Source organism: Typopeltis vanoorti, chromosome 3 (assembly GCF_054136105.1).
Source record: "Typopeltis vanoorti isolate ZY-2024b chromosome 3, IOZ_Tvanoo_1.0, whole genome shotgun sequence".
Lineage (NCBI taxonomy): Eukaryota > Metazoa > Arthropoda > Arachnida > Uropygi > Thelyphonidae > Typopeltis > Typopeltis vanoorti.
This window is the reverse complement of record NC_143551.1, coordinates 104,421,391-104,437,681: the sequence shown is the minus strand read 5'-3', so window position 1 is coordinate 104,437,681 and position 16,291 is coordinate 104,421,391. Positions and strand designations below refer to the sequence as shown.

Genomic DNA, 16,291 nt, shown 5'->3' with positions numbered 1-16,291 from the left:
GGGCTTGGCGGTTTGGCTTCTCCCTGTTTGCTCTCCTGCTGGGAGATAAAGGTCTTTACTCGGAGCACCCTTTTTCACCCTACCCTTTCCGCTTTTTAATAGCACTTTTATATTTATATATAATATTTGCGCGCTCATCTTTATTTTTAAATTATTTAGCAAAGCAGAAAAAAATAGAATTTTATCCTAGGGTCGCTTGATGATACAAATTTTATTAAAAAGATTATTATTAAACAGAAAAGATACAGGTAAGCAAGCAACGTCTTTAAAACGTGATGTTTTTTGCTTAGTTGCCAGATTTATAAGCAGATATATTTAGTTTAACTTAATCAGCCACTCCAATGATGTATCTGACACTCTTGACGGAATTATTATCCCATTCTCGATGCCAAGTTTCTGCTGCAGTTTCTCTTATATAAACAAGTCCCTCCCCCCTTCCTTCCCTTCTCGAATTTGTTAACATTTCTCGACTTGCCTAGCCGCATGGTCGCAACTTTTTGCAAGATCTGTAGTTATTGATTCTTTGTGTATGCATACGTTTATTTTTATTATTTTTAATTTATTTGTGATGATATTTGTAGTCAACGTCTTAACCCAACTAAATGGAGCACTCGTATTATATAGCTACTGTCAACATAATCAGTGAAACTCAAATTTATAATGAATTGTGTAACCAACTTGCTATTAACAATCCATTCAGATTCGAATTCGAATATCGGTATTGCCCTTTTTTGTACGAAATGTATAACTAACTAATCAATTGGACAGTATATATATCTCAGTTTTTGGACTTCATTTTCTTCATTTTTACTGACTTTTAAACACACCTCCCCCCTCATAGTTACCAGTCCCATTTAAAAGTTTAAAATAATTAAAAATGCATTTGTTTTATGCTTTGTTTCTGATCGCTGTTTCCTTTCATCGTTAAAAATTATGTTCCAAGCAGTGCGTACTTGAGTCTCACCCTATGCATGTTTTCCAGTGTTCTGCACGAATAATAAGATCACTTAGGGTATAAACTGTTTTCATGTTCAGGAGGACATCTACAGTCTCCGTTCGTGAAAATTTGTTGCCTGAGAATATGATGGTATGAATCACCAATTGTTCCTCACACTGTCAGGAGGATGGGGGGAGAGGAAGTGAACTGAACGGTTCTCTCCTAACGGGCGGTCTTGTTCCCCCCCCCCCCCATATCCTCTCCTCTCCTTTCTCTGAGCAGCTTTATTAAATTATGCTTTATTTCGTTCGTGAAGCTTTGGTATGTGCTGGTACTGATCTGGTCAGCTTGATTGCTCTTTCGCTCACGTGATTAAACCGTTGATCTCGTAGTTTTCCTTGTGTAATGGAGCAATCGCAAGAGCTTTCAGCCAACTCTCTTTTCTTTTTTGTCCTCCATCTGCTTATCCACTTAATCAAATGCAGAGAATTAAGAGAGAGACTTTCCGACAACTACTAATCATGGATCAAGCCTAGTTAAACATAGGCATAGGAATAGGCATAGTGCTTACCACGCTCTAAATAGTTATATGATACTTAAATTCCTTTCCAACTTCTAAAATTTAGCTAACTAGATCATTAAGGAAAGCTAATTATTCGTTTCGCATCAGAACTCTGTCGCAGTTCAAACAATTGTTTTCTTGTCTTCTGTGCAAAATGTGATATCCATTTATTAGAATGTCCTAGTAGCGCATTATAGCATTTTATGATATGTTGCATCATTAAGAAGCTTTTAATTCTGATATTTTCGTTTTCGATAACGTCGACAGCATTCTTTCGTAGGTTTTTTTTTTAATAGCATATCTCCACACTTGTTTCCTCTGTTTAATGTGTATTAACTACAAGACTAACTATCAGTGGAAGCTGGTTTTCGCTGTTAGTATTTGATCAAATAGTGTTTCTAGCTATCAGTTCAATCACATGTATTCTTAACCATTACTGAACGCAGTAAAACCATGGTAGTTTCACGTTTTGTTTTGTTTTTTGTGGGGGGGGGGGCGCGAAAATTTCATTGTTACAGGTTATCTTGTTATCTTGATGTTATCTTGATACAAGTTATCTTGATGTTACAGGTCAGTGGTTTCCAAGCTACGTGAAGACATTTCCCATATGGAACATTTTTATTGTCACTCTTTTCTTTTAATTAAATGTTTTGAATAACACAGTGACTTCAAGACATCCACAGTTTTCATTTACATTATTTAAAATATATTAATGTTCAGGAGGACTTGTTTTTGAGTATAAAATTGGAGAAATTTTACGCTGAAAAACAAATTGCAGTGTTTTTAACTTACAGATTTACACTCTATGTTGGAATTAATGCTATGCTCATAACCAGAATGGTATAATTAGTTATGAGCTTACTAGTAAAACTGCATTTAAGATATAGCGCAACATCTTCATCTTATTAGTGAGGTAATATTTCATACTGTATATAAACAATGGTTAATATGTCATGCCTTGCAAGTAATGTACATTGCAACAAAAATGTAAGAGCCTCCTTATATCAGTCGGTATTAACGCTGCTTTGATTAGAAAAACCTGGATTCATATCCCGTCTAGGACGCGAACAATCTTTATCAGGGCTTTTCAATTAAAGGTGAGTTAGCCGGTCTCATATGGAGGTGGCAGGGTTTTCCATCTCGCAGAGCAAACCGGCCAGAACACCCACGCAATTTATAGACAATAGATATTTTAATAAATAAAAATAAAATTTTTATTGATAAAAAATTTTATTTTTAATAAATGAAATTAAATAAAAGTTAAATAAAAAGAGATTTTACTTAAATGAAGTTCATTTATCTAATTTATGGAAATTCTCTCTCTCTCTCTCTCTCTCTCTCTCTCTCTCTCTCTCTCTCTCTCTCTCTATATATATATATATATATATATATATATATATATATATATATATAAATTTCTAATATGTAATAAGTATGATCAAATAGTGTTTGCATTAATTATTAGGGACTTGTTTCAATAATGAATAATTCTTTGTCTTATATAATTTAGGGACCTCGGCAACAATCAGATCCGTACGATGAATTTCTCGACCTTTCGAAACCTGACAAGGCTTAAAGAACTGTAAGTAGTTTAAAACATTGATGTTTCAAAAATAATTTTTGCTGGACTTTTTTTTTTTTTTTCTGTTTCTACACAAATGTGAGTGTATTTTTACATTCGTTTAGCATATGTAAATAAACTATTTTGTTTATTCATGAAAGGTATATATATACTGTATATATATATATATATATATATATATATATATATATATATATATATATATATATATATATATATATATATATATATATATATATATATATATATATATATTTTTTTTTTTTTTTTTTTTTGATTAGAAAGATGATAAGCGATATCATCTTTCTAATCAAAGGCCACTATTGCTGCTTTATGGGAACTCGCGTGTCCGCTGCCTCCAGTGGTGACAAATATTAAGTTATAATAATAATCTATAGAATCACTTGACGATTTTTTAATCAGTCAGCATTAACTACATATAGAAGACAATTGCGAAGTATATGTTCAACCTAGGGCATTACTTTCTTCCCGTTCAACAGACAACTTAATTGGCAGTGTTTCTCCTTAAATAAGGTTATTAAAATAGTAAGGTTTTTGGAGCACCCAGGTTGGGGAAAACTTGCATTAGCAATTTCATTTCTGAGCAAATTCATGAGCAGATATTTACATTCTTTTTTTGTCTGATAGAAAAGTATTGATTGAATATATTTCCTTTGCCTATGTAATCTACATAACTCTAGAAAAATCCACAGCATTACAGAATTTACTGTCACTTCCGTTACTTACTCTTCGAAACTTAACTAGTAGTATATCATTTCGACAGCATATGCGTTATTAGGATGTCTCACTTTTTCGAAAATCGCATAAAAATAATTTAATATACATAATAGTTAGAATTTTTTGTTCATTCATTTTTGAATAATATGAAGCGAATTATTCGAATACGCGAAGAAGCATTAAAACAAGACACAAAAAAAGTTGGTTATAGTTTAACTTGTTTGCTTTGTGAGCGCAGTTTCTTTGTTTTCCTAGTCGAATTTGGGAACGAAGGGGGTTTACGTGCCTTCTGATAATCTGATAAAAAGTTTTAAGAGGAAAAAAAAAACTAAAACAAACAAAATATTTTAGTCCCTTAGTTGTCTTATTTTTATGGGATGAGACACAACTTTCTCTATTTGGGCAAATTTCCAGGTTAATGAAATGTTTGCTATTTGGTGCTAGTAAATTTCCCACTTGACCCATAAGCGCAGGAAGCTGAAATGGAGTACGTATAGTTAATGTTTGTGCATGCAGATAAAATAGCAAATTTTCTTTAGGTCGTTCACTGGCTTCAGTCAGGAGTGGTTTATCTGAAGAGGAAAACGGGAAGTAAAGACTTAGAAACTCACTTTAACGAAAAAGTGCATCACTTCTCTGTGTAATTTGCATATAGATTGTTTTACCACTGATGAATCATAGATACTAAACTGAAATCCGTGCTTATGAATTTGTGCTTACAGGATTAACGGTATGGCGTCGATTAATCGTTAAAGGCTTGCTAAAGCCTCATGAGTCGCATTAGGAGAGGTTGTTCTTGATATATACTAAAGAATGAATTACTGAGTGGATTTCTCAATCGTAGTACGTTCAAACAGTACCGAGTGTTACCTGTCAGTAGGAATTATTATTTTTTTTTTAGGATCGCGAGAGAAAGTTCAGTTTGGTTGAATGTCATCTGACTAGAATTTCTAATATTTCTTTTAAAAAATGAAATAACCGTTTTGTTGCATTAACGGCGTAGATTTATATAAATTTCGTTTAACTTCTTAAATATAAACTGTAAATATAAACTATATTGCTTTCTTGGGAGTTGTCGAAGTGGAGATTGCTTTATTTATATCATTATTCAATGCGACTATCAGTGATCTCTCTCTCTCTCTTTTTTAAACAGTTCCGAGTATTCACACATTATTCGTAATGTGTGAATTTTAAGAGAGATCACTGATAGCCTTACTGAATAACGATTTTGATCAATAATTGACCGGAAAAAAAAATCCCATTGATGTTTAGTGATGTGATATAAAGATCACAAAACCTGATTATAATATCTTTAGATATTTAGAGCTGAAACTCTTACATTATCATTTCAGGATGAACACACACTACAGCAGTGTACATTATGGTTATATAGTTTGTGTAATTGAAGAATATACTACTGTATATTCTTCTATATATATATATATATATATATATATATATATATATATATATATATATATATATATATATATATATATATATATATATATACCGTATTCGTCTGTAAACATAACTTGGCAAGCCTACCTAACAGTTGTCATTGCATTGTTTCAAAAAAAAAAAAAAAAACTCTATGTTTAAACTGACGGCTCACTTTCTTGTGAAATTTGTGAGGCGTATGTGGATTACAGCTTGTTATCCAAGGATATGTACTCAAGCAGAATGATTTGCTCACTGCATCAAGTCTTGTAAAATGCCAAGGAATACTTTTCTTTGCAAGTCCCACATGATTGCATATATCATAACTTCAGTTATTTGCTTATATGTTGCTTAACTTTTTTTTTTTTCAACTCATTCTTAGAAGCTGACTTTTCCTATCTTTTTGGAACTAAAAACTATTCATGATTTGTATTCATTTGTCGATGTTTATGAGATCTAAAGCGAAAAGTTGAGCCTTTTATTTTATAACTTTTAATAACTTTTTTACCGGATTGTGTCATCGCATAACTTAGACTCGGTATGGCAAAAGTACTCATATCCACAGTCTCCGTATTAAAATTATCATAACAACAATAAAGAACATGAGTATTTTATTTGGCCTTCCTGTTTTGATATTTTAGTTTAGCGCACAAGCATTTATAGATATCCAGGGGGGGGGGGGAAATCTGTTAGGTGGCTAAGCACGTATACACCAACTCCTGATCTGACTCAGTGATGGCTTTTCAAAACATTTCTGAGCTATCCAGACAAATTATGTTTGATGGAGCAAGGTCTGGACTCTATAGAGAGTGTTGCAGATTTAAAACTGTAACGTCTTAGGTGTTTCCACAGTCTGACTCGCACTGTGGTGATGAGTTGTTATTCGATAATACTGTGGAGGACAGTCTTCAGCATTTACTCCGACTTTTTAACTTCTTATCACACAATATATAAGTATCTCGCTGTAACGTGCACTGTTTACTGCCATGTTCATTTCTTAATAATGTTCATTTGCTGGTTCTTATGAATCCTAGGAAGTTAGGAACGGTACCTTTCCCATTGAAGGTGTGGAGCAGGTTCCCATATGTTTGCATTCCATAACTGACATTGCTCTTCGTCTCGTAGTAGTGAAACCACGTTTTATCACCATTGGCAGGGCTCTCTCGGTCACCATCCTCAAACTGGTGAATAAGCACAGATCCAAGCAATTTTATCTGTGCTTATTCACTAGTTTGGAAATTCTTTTTCGACAGTGTGGAAGTGAAGTTTGTTGCGGATTAGCTTCATAGGCAGAACTATGAATAATCTAAAGTTAGTTTGCTACTTCGATTCGCTTGTATATGTTTCGCTGCAAAACGTATATATGTGAGTATGCGTATACTCGTACGTATACTCGTTAGTATGGCAAACGTATACGTTTGCGATTGCCATACTAAATCTTTGATTTCTACACCCACTACATTTCAGTCCACAGGATTCATACGCTGCTTTCCTGTTTAGTGTGTATAAGCAAAACAGCTGATTAGCCAAGATTAGATACCACACTTAAATAATGTCACATACCTATTTAAGGTTTTCAGTCTCATTCAGCAATGGGACCAATTAAATAACAATAATAATAAAAATTGAAGATATTTTATGAACTGATATTTTAATGAATGAAATGCGCAGTGCCCATAAAGCAGCTGCAAATTTATATTCCGATAACCAATAAGGATAATAAAGAGATTTAGTTTTTTATATGAAGAGCCTTAAAGCTTATTTGTTGATTTATCTATTTATCAGTGGCTGAGGAACTCAGTTGTTTTCGGAAGAAAACCTTTGCTCTTGAAAGTGGTTTCATTTCAGCTGAAAACCCTTTATGAAAGGTCCTCTCAAACTAAACTCGAATCTGTGTGTCTTTTCATTCAAAAGACACGTCAGGTTTTCTGATTGTATTAAGGGGTCGAATTAGGTATCTGGAAAGGGCTGGAAAATCTTTTGACAGTGAAGAGGATTGGCATTGATTAGAAAATATGGAAAATAACGAAACTAGCATGTTGTATAAATTATCTTGATAGCATTGTTTACACAATCTGATAACATGCAATAAGGCGTATAACTTGCCTTTTTTATAATATTCAGTTTATTTTTTTTATTATTGCTAATTTTGTTAACCTCTACTGCGAAGCATTAGCTATTTAAATGTATGCGTTCATGACAACACTTTATTTTACTGTTTTATTTTTGATTCATACAAAAAATATGTGGCAGTTTCCAAGCGAGTAGATAGAGAAAAAAAGGTTTCTACTCCTACGACTATTAGAATTTTTTTATTTATCATGCCAAAATAATTTAGCATAGCAATTAAAAATATAAAGCAATAAATTCTTCATATAAATGTACTATTTGTATGACGAGTTGTGGCGTGCACAAAATATGTTTGGTTTTTGATATGAAATAAATATTTTTTATTTTTTTATATTAAAATCAAGCATAAATTGGGTTTAGCATAAATTTATGTGCTATATTAAGTAAAATTTATTTGATGGTTAGGTAAAATTAAATGAAAACTAAAATAAAAATAAAACAGAAAAGAAAAACGAATTTATTTTTATTCTTTTATAATTGTTAGATAGATCACAGCAGTAACTCTTATATCAAGTGCATCAGCTACTTGGTATTTGAGATGCTTTCGCACTGACTACTCTTATTATTAGAGGCAGAATTCGATCTGACTTCATTTCTAAGAGTTTAATATGATTGATCTGTCGCTTTATTTGATAGAGGGATTCAATAGGGCACAGCCTATTGAATCTGAAGCGCTAAGCCCATTCACTGAAAAAAAAATAATAAATAAGTAAAGCACAAAATAGCGAAAACTTTCCCAAAATTGTGTTTATGTGCGCGCGCATGTCTTTTCTTTTTCTTCCACAAACATGGCTTTAAAGGTGCGACCTACTACTCGCACGATTTTTCTACATTGGGAATACAGGTAATCCCCATTTTACTCGAGGATGCATTCCAAGAAATCCGTGTAAAACGAATTTCTGCGTAAAACTGGGGGATACCTTTTTTTTTCACGTCTTTTGATTGTTTTTATTGATTGATTAATTTTTTTCTCATATTAATGCAGTGTACAAAATATCTTGAAACAAACATTTTTATTCAAAATGCAATGAAATAATTGTATTTTGAATTAAAATTTATTTGCTGGGTAATGTGTTGCACACACGGCAAGTGCGTAGCAACATATAGACAGTGGCGAACTCACATGTATACAGTGGCAGAGAGAGAGAGAGAGAGAGAGAGAGAGAGAGAGAGAGAGAGAGAGAGAGAGAGACCGCGTAGAAGCGAATCTGCGTAAATCGGGCTTACCTGTAGTTTTGAACGTTGCTTCAGGTCTCACGGAAATTTCGCCAATTTTTGCAAAGGAGGGAGGAAGAAAGTAAGATATCGCAGGTATCCTATAGGTCGCATCATTCAACTTATTTTGGCAATTTATTCCTCGACTGCTATTCATTTAAAAAATAAGAGATTCTCATTCCCCACAACTGCTGAACTGTAGGATATTGCCTGTAATTTAGTAGAGGCTACTTAGCGCTGATGTTTTAATTGTTGAGAATGTGTGTAAATTCAGACAATCTGTGTAATAATCAGTAATGTTTTAAACTTTCTCTTAGTCTAATTTTAAAACAAAAACTATCCCCCAAAATGAAAGGAATTACAGGATGTCTAAATGTGGGTTCTCAGGCGTGCGTTAAGAGAAGACAGGTGAAGGAGTTTCGGAAGAGTTCTTCTAGTTAGAAAAGATCATAAAAAAAGAACTTTTCCACAAGTGAGAAGGAAGTAACCCGATCTTTTCTCGCGAGCAAGCCTTCCCTTGTTTGTCTGCGTGCGTAGAGATTCTTGAGAAGCCGCGCTAAACAGAAAGATCAGTTTCCTTTGGATCCTATAAATGGCAATTATGTCTGTAAGATTTTAATTATTTGATAACAAGCAAGTGTCAACAGTGAGCGTGGGTGTGTATTTTCGGCAAATGTCTTTAGGAGGCGAATATAGGGTCAACAATACGAAATTGCAATAGAAAGCATAAATATTACAGATGTTATAATGAATTTCCTCACATATATAATATATGTGAGGAAAAAGAGAGAGACTACACCCAATAATGCCAATCTCTGTTTATTGTAACACACACACACACACACACACACACACACACACACACACACACACACACACACACACACACACACACACACACACACACACACACACACACACACACACGAGAAAAAGGAATAATGGAAGTAATTTTAATATCCGGTTTTTGTCGGTATATGATAATGACTTATCAGCTGCTGTTTTGTTTAATTATTATTTTTTAATTTTAATATTCTGACTTGGCTTCAGGATGTGGCTTTGTAATCGGTTTTCCTCAAATGCACTGGTTTTGCTATTAAAAATATAAAACTGGCCTCACGTGATTCTAGACATATTTTCTTAACATATTGCTGATTAATTTAATATTGTTGGAAGTCAGGATTATTGGCTGTCATTGGTATCATCGGGAGCCTCCAAAGCTCAGTGAGTATAGACGAAGCCTTTGGTCGGAAAGACCTGGGTTCGATTCCCGTCCAAGACGTGAGGAACTTTTATCTGGTCTCTTTCCACTAAAGGTGAGTTAGCCGGTCTCATATGGTCTCATCGGGTTTTTCGCCCCCCCCCGGAACAGCCAAACCGGCCCCATGAATACACGGATCTGCACACATAGGATACACTGGGAGGTATAAGGACAACCACCTTATCCTTGAGACGGTCGCGATTGTGAAGTCCACAGCTAAAGAACCTCAATGGTTCGTGAAAAGCTTAAGACAAGACATTGGTATTATCAGTGATAATATTAACCCTGTAAAATATTAAATTAAGAAATCGAAGTGAATATTAATAATTTTTTTTGTCTCTTCCGATCTCTAAACTTATCCACCACTATGCTAGTTTGGGTTCAACAACGTTACAATTTAGGCCGGAGATAATTTTCATTGTCCGGTAGACAAATCATAACCCTTCTTATTTGAGTCTAAAATGACTCAAAAATAGTTGAAAAAGTAGTATAGTGTTCAGAGTACAGTTCTTACCCTTAATTCATTCCACGCTGCTAATCCACACCAGGTTTATAGCCTTCGTGGATGAAATAAACAAAAACCATAAAAAAAAGTTTAACTATACAAAAAAAATTCCTAAAATCGACTTATTTTTGCTGTATGCTTTATTCACATATTTGCTCACGAAAATTGCTTTTCTAAATCTTGTGGGGAAATGGGGGTAGAGGAAGAGCGGGGATAATCTCCTCACTTCATTCCAAAAATTTCTCGTGCTACTCTTCGTAGAAATAAAATCGACAGTGTTTTGTCATAGTTAATGGACCTGGATGCTGCCAAATTCTGCTGTGTGTGTAGACAGAAACTAATTTTCTAAGATAAATTGCTGTCTTTACCAGTCACTCAGCAAGATGATGTGATTAAATTTAAGAGCTCATCTGCCAACGTAGGTAATAGAAATTTCTCTCATTATTCATGATTAGAATTAAATTCTGCAGTAGACAAGAATTAACCAGCATTTTCAGCATTTTTTCCTTCATGTAATGCGATATCACATTACATCAAGAATATAGATTTTAGTTTAGCAATTAAGTGTTTATTTCACATTCGGCAGTTTATCTCGCGTTACGGTTTTTCCATCTTTTGGGCCAAGTTTTTTTTTCTTCTTCTTCTTACCATTATTCTCACAGAATAAAATGTGTGCACTAACCCTTATGATTTTTTTTACGCTATTTATTGTTTGATGCAGGATACGATTATATTTGAGGTCTCTGGTAATTTTTACGGACAGTCATATTTGATTTCTGGTTTTTCGGATAGAGGCATTTTGTTTTCTGTGGCGTGTTTCATCCAGAAAGGAATTCAAAATTAAATCTTTATTAGGTACGCTGTTTTCTGATCGGAGAATGCGATCAGAAGCTTTAAACTAAACTAACTAAACTAAATTAAACGGAAAATTACAAATGAATTAGTTCATCTGTAATTGTTTAGTCAATAATGGCACGACTTGGGTAATTTTTCTTTATATGACAAATGAGCTTGGAGACCAAATTGATATTACGCTACTTGCTTTCTTAACAAAGGTCCATTTCAGATTTTTTTTTTTTTTTTATGTATTCCACCCCCACGAAAGGTTGTGAACCTATTTTACATTACTACGCAGGTGGGCTATGGTTTAGATAATCTGGAAACGTCGCTCTAGAAACCAGACATGGAACTTTTTTTTTTCTCGTGCCATTTCAGACTTCTAAGTAAAGTGCCACACTAGGAAATGAACTTCATCTATGACCTAAAGACATTCACAAACATCCATACTGACAGTGGTATTCGATTTCATAGGCTTAGACGCTACTCACTCTGCCAGCCAGATCAGGATATATAGATTTTTACTTTTTCTTATCTTTAATCATTACCTGGTTAGTTAATTAATTCGTAATGGAAAAAAGTCCCTAAAAGTAGTATTGAATATTGGGGGTTCATTTATTTTTAGAATAACAATATATGTTGCCTTTATTTAGATGCTTTCTAAGAACGAGTAGGAGAGTTCCACACTTGGTGGATTTATGGGAGGCACTAAGCCGCAGATACCTTGTCTGCATGCGTGTGCACCTTCAGCTAGTAGTGAATGTGCTACCTCAGCGGCAAGTAATTCCATTACTGTTTAATATGAGAGAATTTGAGAGTTTTGAGGGACTTTTCTCCTCCTCCCCCATCCTGGTCGGCAGTTCTCATTAAGGACAGCAGAATCCAAACCTTAAGGGTCATTGACTAACCACTTAGCCATTCAAACAGGAACATTGAGAGGGGAGGTAATAGGTAGGGTCACTTTCCTCGATCTGGGCACTGATGTTTTAATTTTCATAAGCATGTCGCAGTATACAGTAGTTCTATAAGTTTTTATTGTTAATGATAGGAAATATAAGTTATAAATTTTATATTCTGCTTAAATATCATTTGAAATTTTCATAATGCAGACAAGAAGAAAAATGTTTTTCGCGGAGTCTGAACTGAGCGCTCGACGCTAAGGTATGCAGTATTCAGTTGTAAGCAGGGGTGGGCTGTACTTACACTTTTCCCGAGGGTGGCAGGGTCCGAGACACTAGAGTGCTCCGGGGCCCTATCCTCATCGTTTAGAACCTTTAAATTGGCTAATTTTTAGGGGGCCTACAGCTAGAGCTTCGTGCGCTTGTGCATAAGTACAGCCCTGGTTGTAAGATGCCGTACTTAAAATTTTAACGAACAGTATAGTGATCGGTTGTTATGACAGATGCATTTCGGAACAAATAAGCTTGCTTGGTTTGAAAATTGTCGAATTGCCGATTTGATGAAATTGGAACATGTTTTAATCACAATTAGATCAAAAGATTGTCGTGTTAAAATCTAATTAACTGCTTTCATTTTCAAGTACATCTATTTTGATTTCCTGGTTTGAGTATTAACTTCTGTCTGTGAATATGAATTGATAGATAATAATAAGTTTATATATAAATAGATAATAATAATAAGTTAATAATAAGTTTTCATTTTTTCTGTCTCAACGTCACTGATGTACTGAAGCTAGTTAGATCATACGGATAACATCAAATATATTCTGTGTGACAGGACATGCTAAACGGCAAAGTTCATCGATCATATCTGAGTTTACTCCTTGATATATTAGACTATTTATTTGCCTCCCAGATGATTTATATGCATGAATTCAATATTTCCCAATTGCATACAATAATGAACACGAAACATAAAAGAAGAATTACTGTTTTCGAGAAGAAGAAAAAAAAATCGGCGTGTTGCTTAAACTGTTTATTGATCCTGCTTTTATATAACTGGCATTTTGCGGATACATTTCGCTCTCCCTCTCCATCTCCAACTTTTCCCTTGCAACATTTTTTGTTTAGCTTCCATACATAAAGTACATAATTGTTTTATTTGTTTGAACTTACGTTTACTCTATTTCATATGCACAGAGGTAAAGATGAATTAGGCAATAAATGAAGCTTGGTTAACGAATATAGATTTTATTGTGACGATTTTAGCTTTTATGTAATTCGTAAACTAATTTAATAAAAACACGAAACATCTCCACAGTTATTCTAAAGACGTTTGAGATAACACATAGTATTCTAATTTATTGTCTATTTAAACAGATAAGGAAACGATAATATATGGTCGCATTCTTGTATACAGTGACATCGTCATTATCAGTACGTAGAGCCTATTTCTGGCATATGCAGTGTACTCTAGACATCTTTGTTTTTTAACTTAATTTTGAAATTAAATGATCCAGTTATGGCGAACAATGTTTTTTTATTTTAAAAATCGTCTTGTAATAAAAATGTTATAATTAACAACAACAGCAACAAAAGCTCTCTTCAATTAGTCTTGAGCTGAGAAATACTAACGAAAACTATTACTCAGCACTTATGCTTTTTTTCTTTCCTTTCTCTACCTCCATTCTTTCTTTTCTTCTTACCTTTCTGCTCACCATTGTACTAATGTCCTATAGGTTGAACAACCTGTCGTGGATGGGATTATCATAAATAAATAAAGATGCTTTCCACCACATTAACCATTCGGATTAAAATTTATTTATAACACAGCTGACGTGTAGTACAGGTTTCTCGTTCACAGTAAGCTGTTCGATTCTCACTACAGTATTTTCTTTGTTTTTGTGAAACTTGATGACGTTTCATCAAAAATGACGTTTGTAACAAAGTTACTTTATTCAACGAGCTATGTTTTTGCACTTTTGTAAAAATCGTTGATAGTGTTTAAAGTTATAATGCGTTTTTATTAAACTTCAACCCTTTTTTGACTTTTAGATAATTTTATTTTACGTATTTTGCCAGTGCAAGTCCGAGTATAGTGATTTTAAGACATATCCTAAATACTAATTTTCTGAGAAAGATCCTAAGCTCCTCGCGTCAACGACGGGAATCGAACCCGTCGTTGACGCGTTCGATTTCCTTTTCCAGGTATATGGTTGCGAAGCGCATAGCCACTCGGCTAAATAAATATCTATTTTCATTTATTTTGTTTACTTCTTTTGAAACTAAAAAAAGCTTCAAAAGTTATCTATAGCTTACTAGAATACACGCTTCGACATAAATTGTTTTGTATTGCGCTATTTAAAGCGCACTGAACTTAATTCCAGAGCCATTTATTAGTATGTTTTTAATGAATGGTTTCACCAGCTTGAATAGTTATTTCAGATTATTAATTTTCATTCAGAGATAGACAGAAACTCTGAAGACAACAATCAGTTACTTTTTTTTTGTTTGTTTTTTTTTTTAAAGCAAAATTCGATCAGTGCAATACACATTGAAAAGATTCCAAAAAAAAAAAAAAAAAGCTTCGATTTGCCATTTCTGTTATTTATCCTTTTCTTAATATATTTTAACATTTATAGTCACCAGTATCCAATGCTAATTTCGGTTTTCAAATTTTTCATTATGATTACGAGCTTAGAACGGGTAGTACTAGAGACATACTCGTAGCTCCCACTTCACTTGACTGCTTCGGCCATTTTTACTTTCTCTGGAATCGGATGATATTCCGGTTTAATTTCCCAGTCTAGGAGGAGCGTTAAGAGATACTTTTTTTCTGTCTGCGATCAAGTTAATTCGGCCACTCCCCTGGAGTTCAGTTGCCCTTTGCAGTCTTTCCACTGCTGAAACACATTATACATTCTTCTACTTGGAGCTTAATGGATTACTCATCGTCTGTTTCCTACCCTCTGACCTGTCTAGCTAGAACGATCCTACTAGCAATTTAAACTTCCATCAATATAGCTCTTCGGGTCATTGGGCACACAAACATTCCTCACCATGTTGAAGCGCTAATCGGCGAGGAGGAGGAGAGGAAGACAATCACATCTGACTTAGTCTGTTGTTAATGGAAGAAATGAAAGACTGAAGTATGTCTCATTGTTTCAGTTAATGACTTAATGTTGACTTTAGTGCAGCCAGGAGCGTGATCATTTATCAGGGATTTTCTCAACAAGATATTTACGTGTAGTAAATGTACTTACAGTTCATATGCCAATCATAATTTATTTCATTTGGGCTAAAGTTGGAGATACCACATTCAATGTTCTCTTATTATAAAGTTAAGATTCTCTCTCTCTCTAGACCGATAATTCATCATAAAAACAGTCCAGATATGGCAAATGGGGCATTTATACTTTCTCACCATGAAATATAATCATTGCTTTTTTAATTATTATTTTTATAGATACCAAGACCATTGTTCCCCCCCCCCCCCCATCAGAATTCTTCTTTGAATCATTTATGAAATTCTCTAAAAAAAAAAATTGATGAGGAAGGTTTAAATAAACAGTTGGTTGCAATGTGATAATTCACTTTCACGTTGGACAAAGGTGTGGAATGTAATGTTATGTTAGACAAGCAACATGGTTTTCCACTTGCTCCTGTGAGGGATTTCAGTTTGTCTCATGAAAAAAAATGACAAAGTGTGGGTGATTTATTTCATTATTGTTCTTCTTTCTCTCTGTCTTCAGACTTTAGAAAACGTGATGTTATTTTGGATTTGACATATTTGAAAATATGCAGTAGTTTTTGTCGTTTGGTTATTTTTAACCTGTAGTTTCAGTATCAAATATCTCTGATTATTTCTTTACCAGAACGTAATTCTTCCATAGTATACAAGATATATTTTCCAGTTTTTTTTTTTAATTTCGTTATTGATTTCTACATATTTATGAATCCTAATGTAAAAACAAATAATTTATAAATTATTTTTAAAATACTTACATTTTTTTTTTTTTTGCTTGATTTTGGGTTTTCTGAAATTCTCCACTATATTTGATTATCTCCAATTTGAATTAATCGTTTTTTTTTTAACAGATTTGACAATTACATCACAGATGACAGATGGCAGGGCGTTGACTGCTGTCGGCTTTGTTAATGACCGGAATAGAATTTAATTTGCGT

The 16,291-nt window shown here is 33.7% G+C and overlaps 1 protein-coding gene across 1 annotated transcript in view; it reads left to right on the top strand.

Annotated features, from left to right (window-relative positions):
• Positions 1-16,291, top strand: part of LOC150108437 (uncharacterized) — a 189,245-nt gene that overhangs the window by 49,451 nt on the left and 123,503 nt on the right. Inside the window, exon 3 of the mRNA XM_090390779.1 lies at positions 3,010-3,081. Coding sequence (XP_090246905.1) covers positions 3,010-3,081 — 72 coding nt within the window. The remainder of the gene's footprint in view (positions 1-3,009; positions 3,082-16,291) is intronic.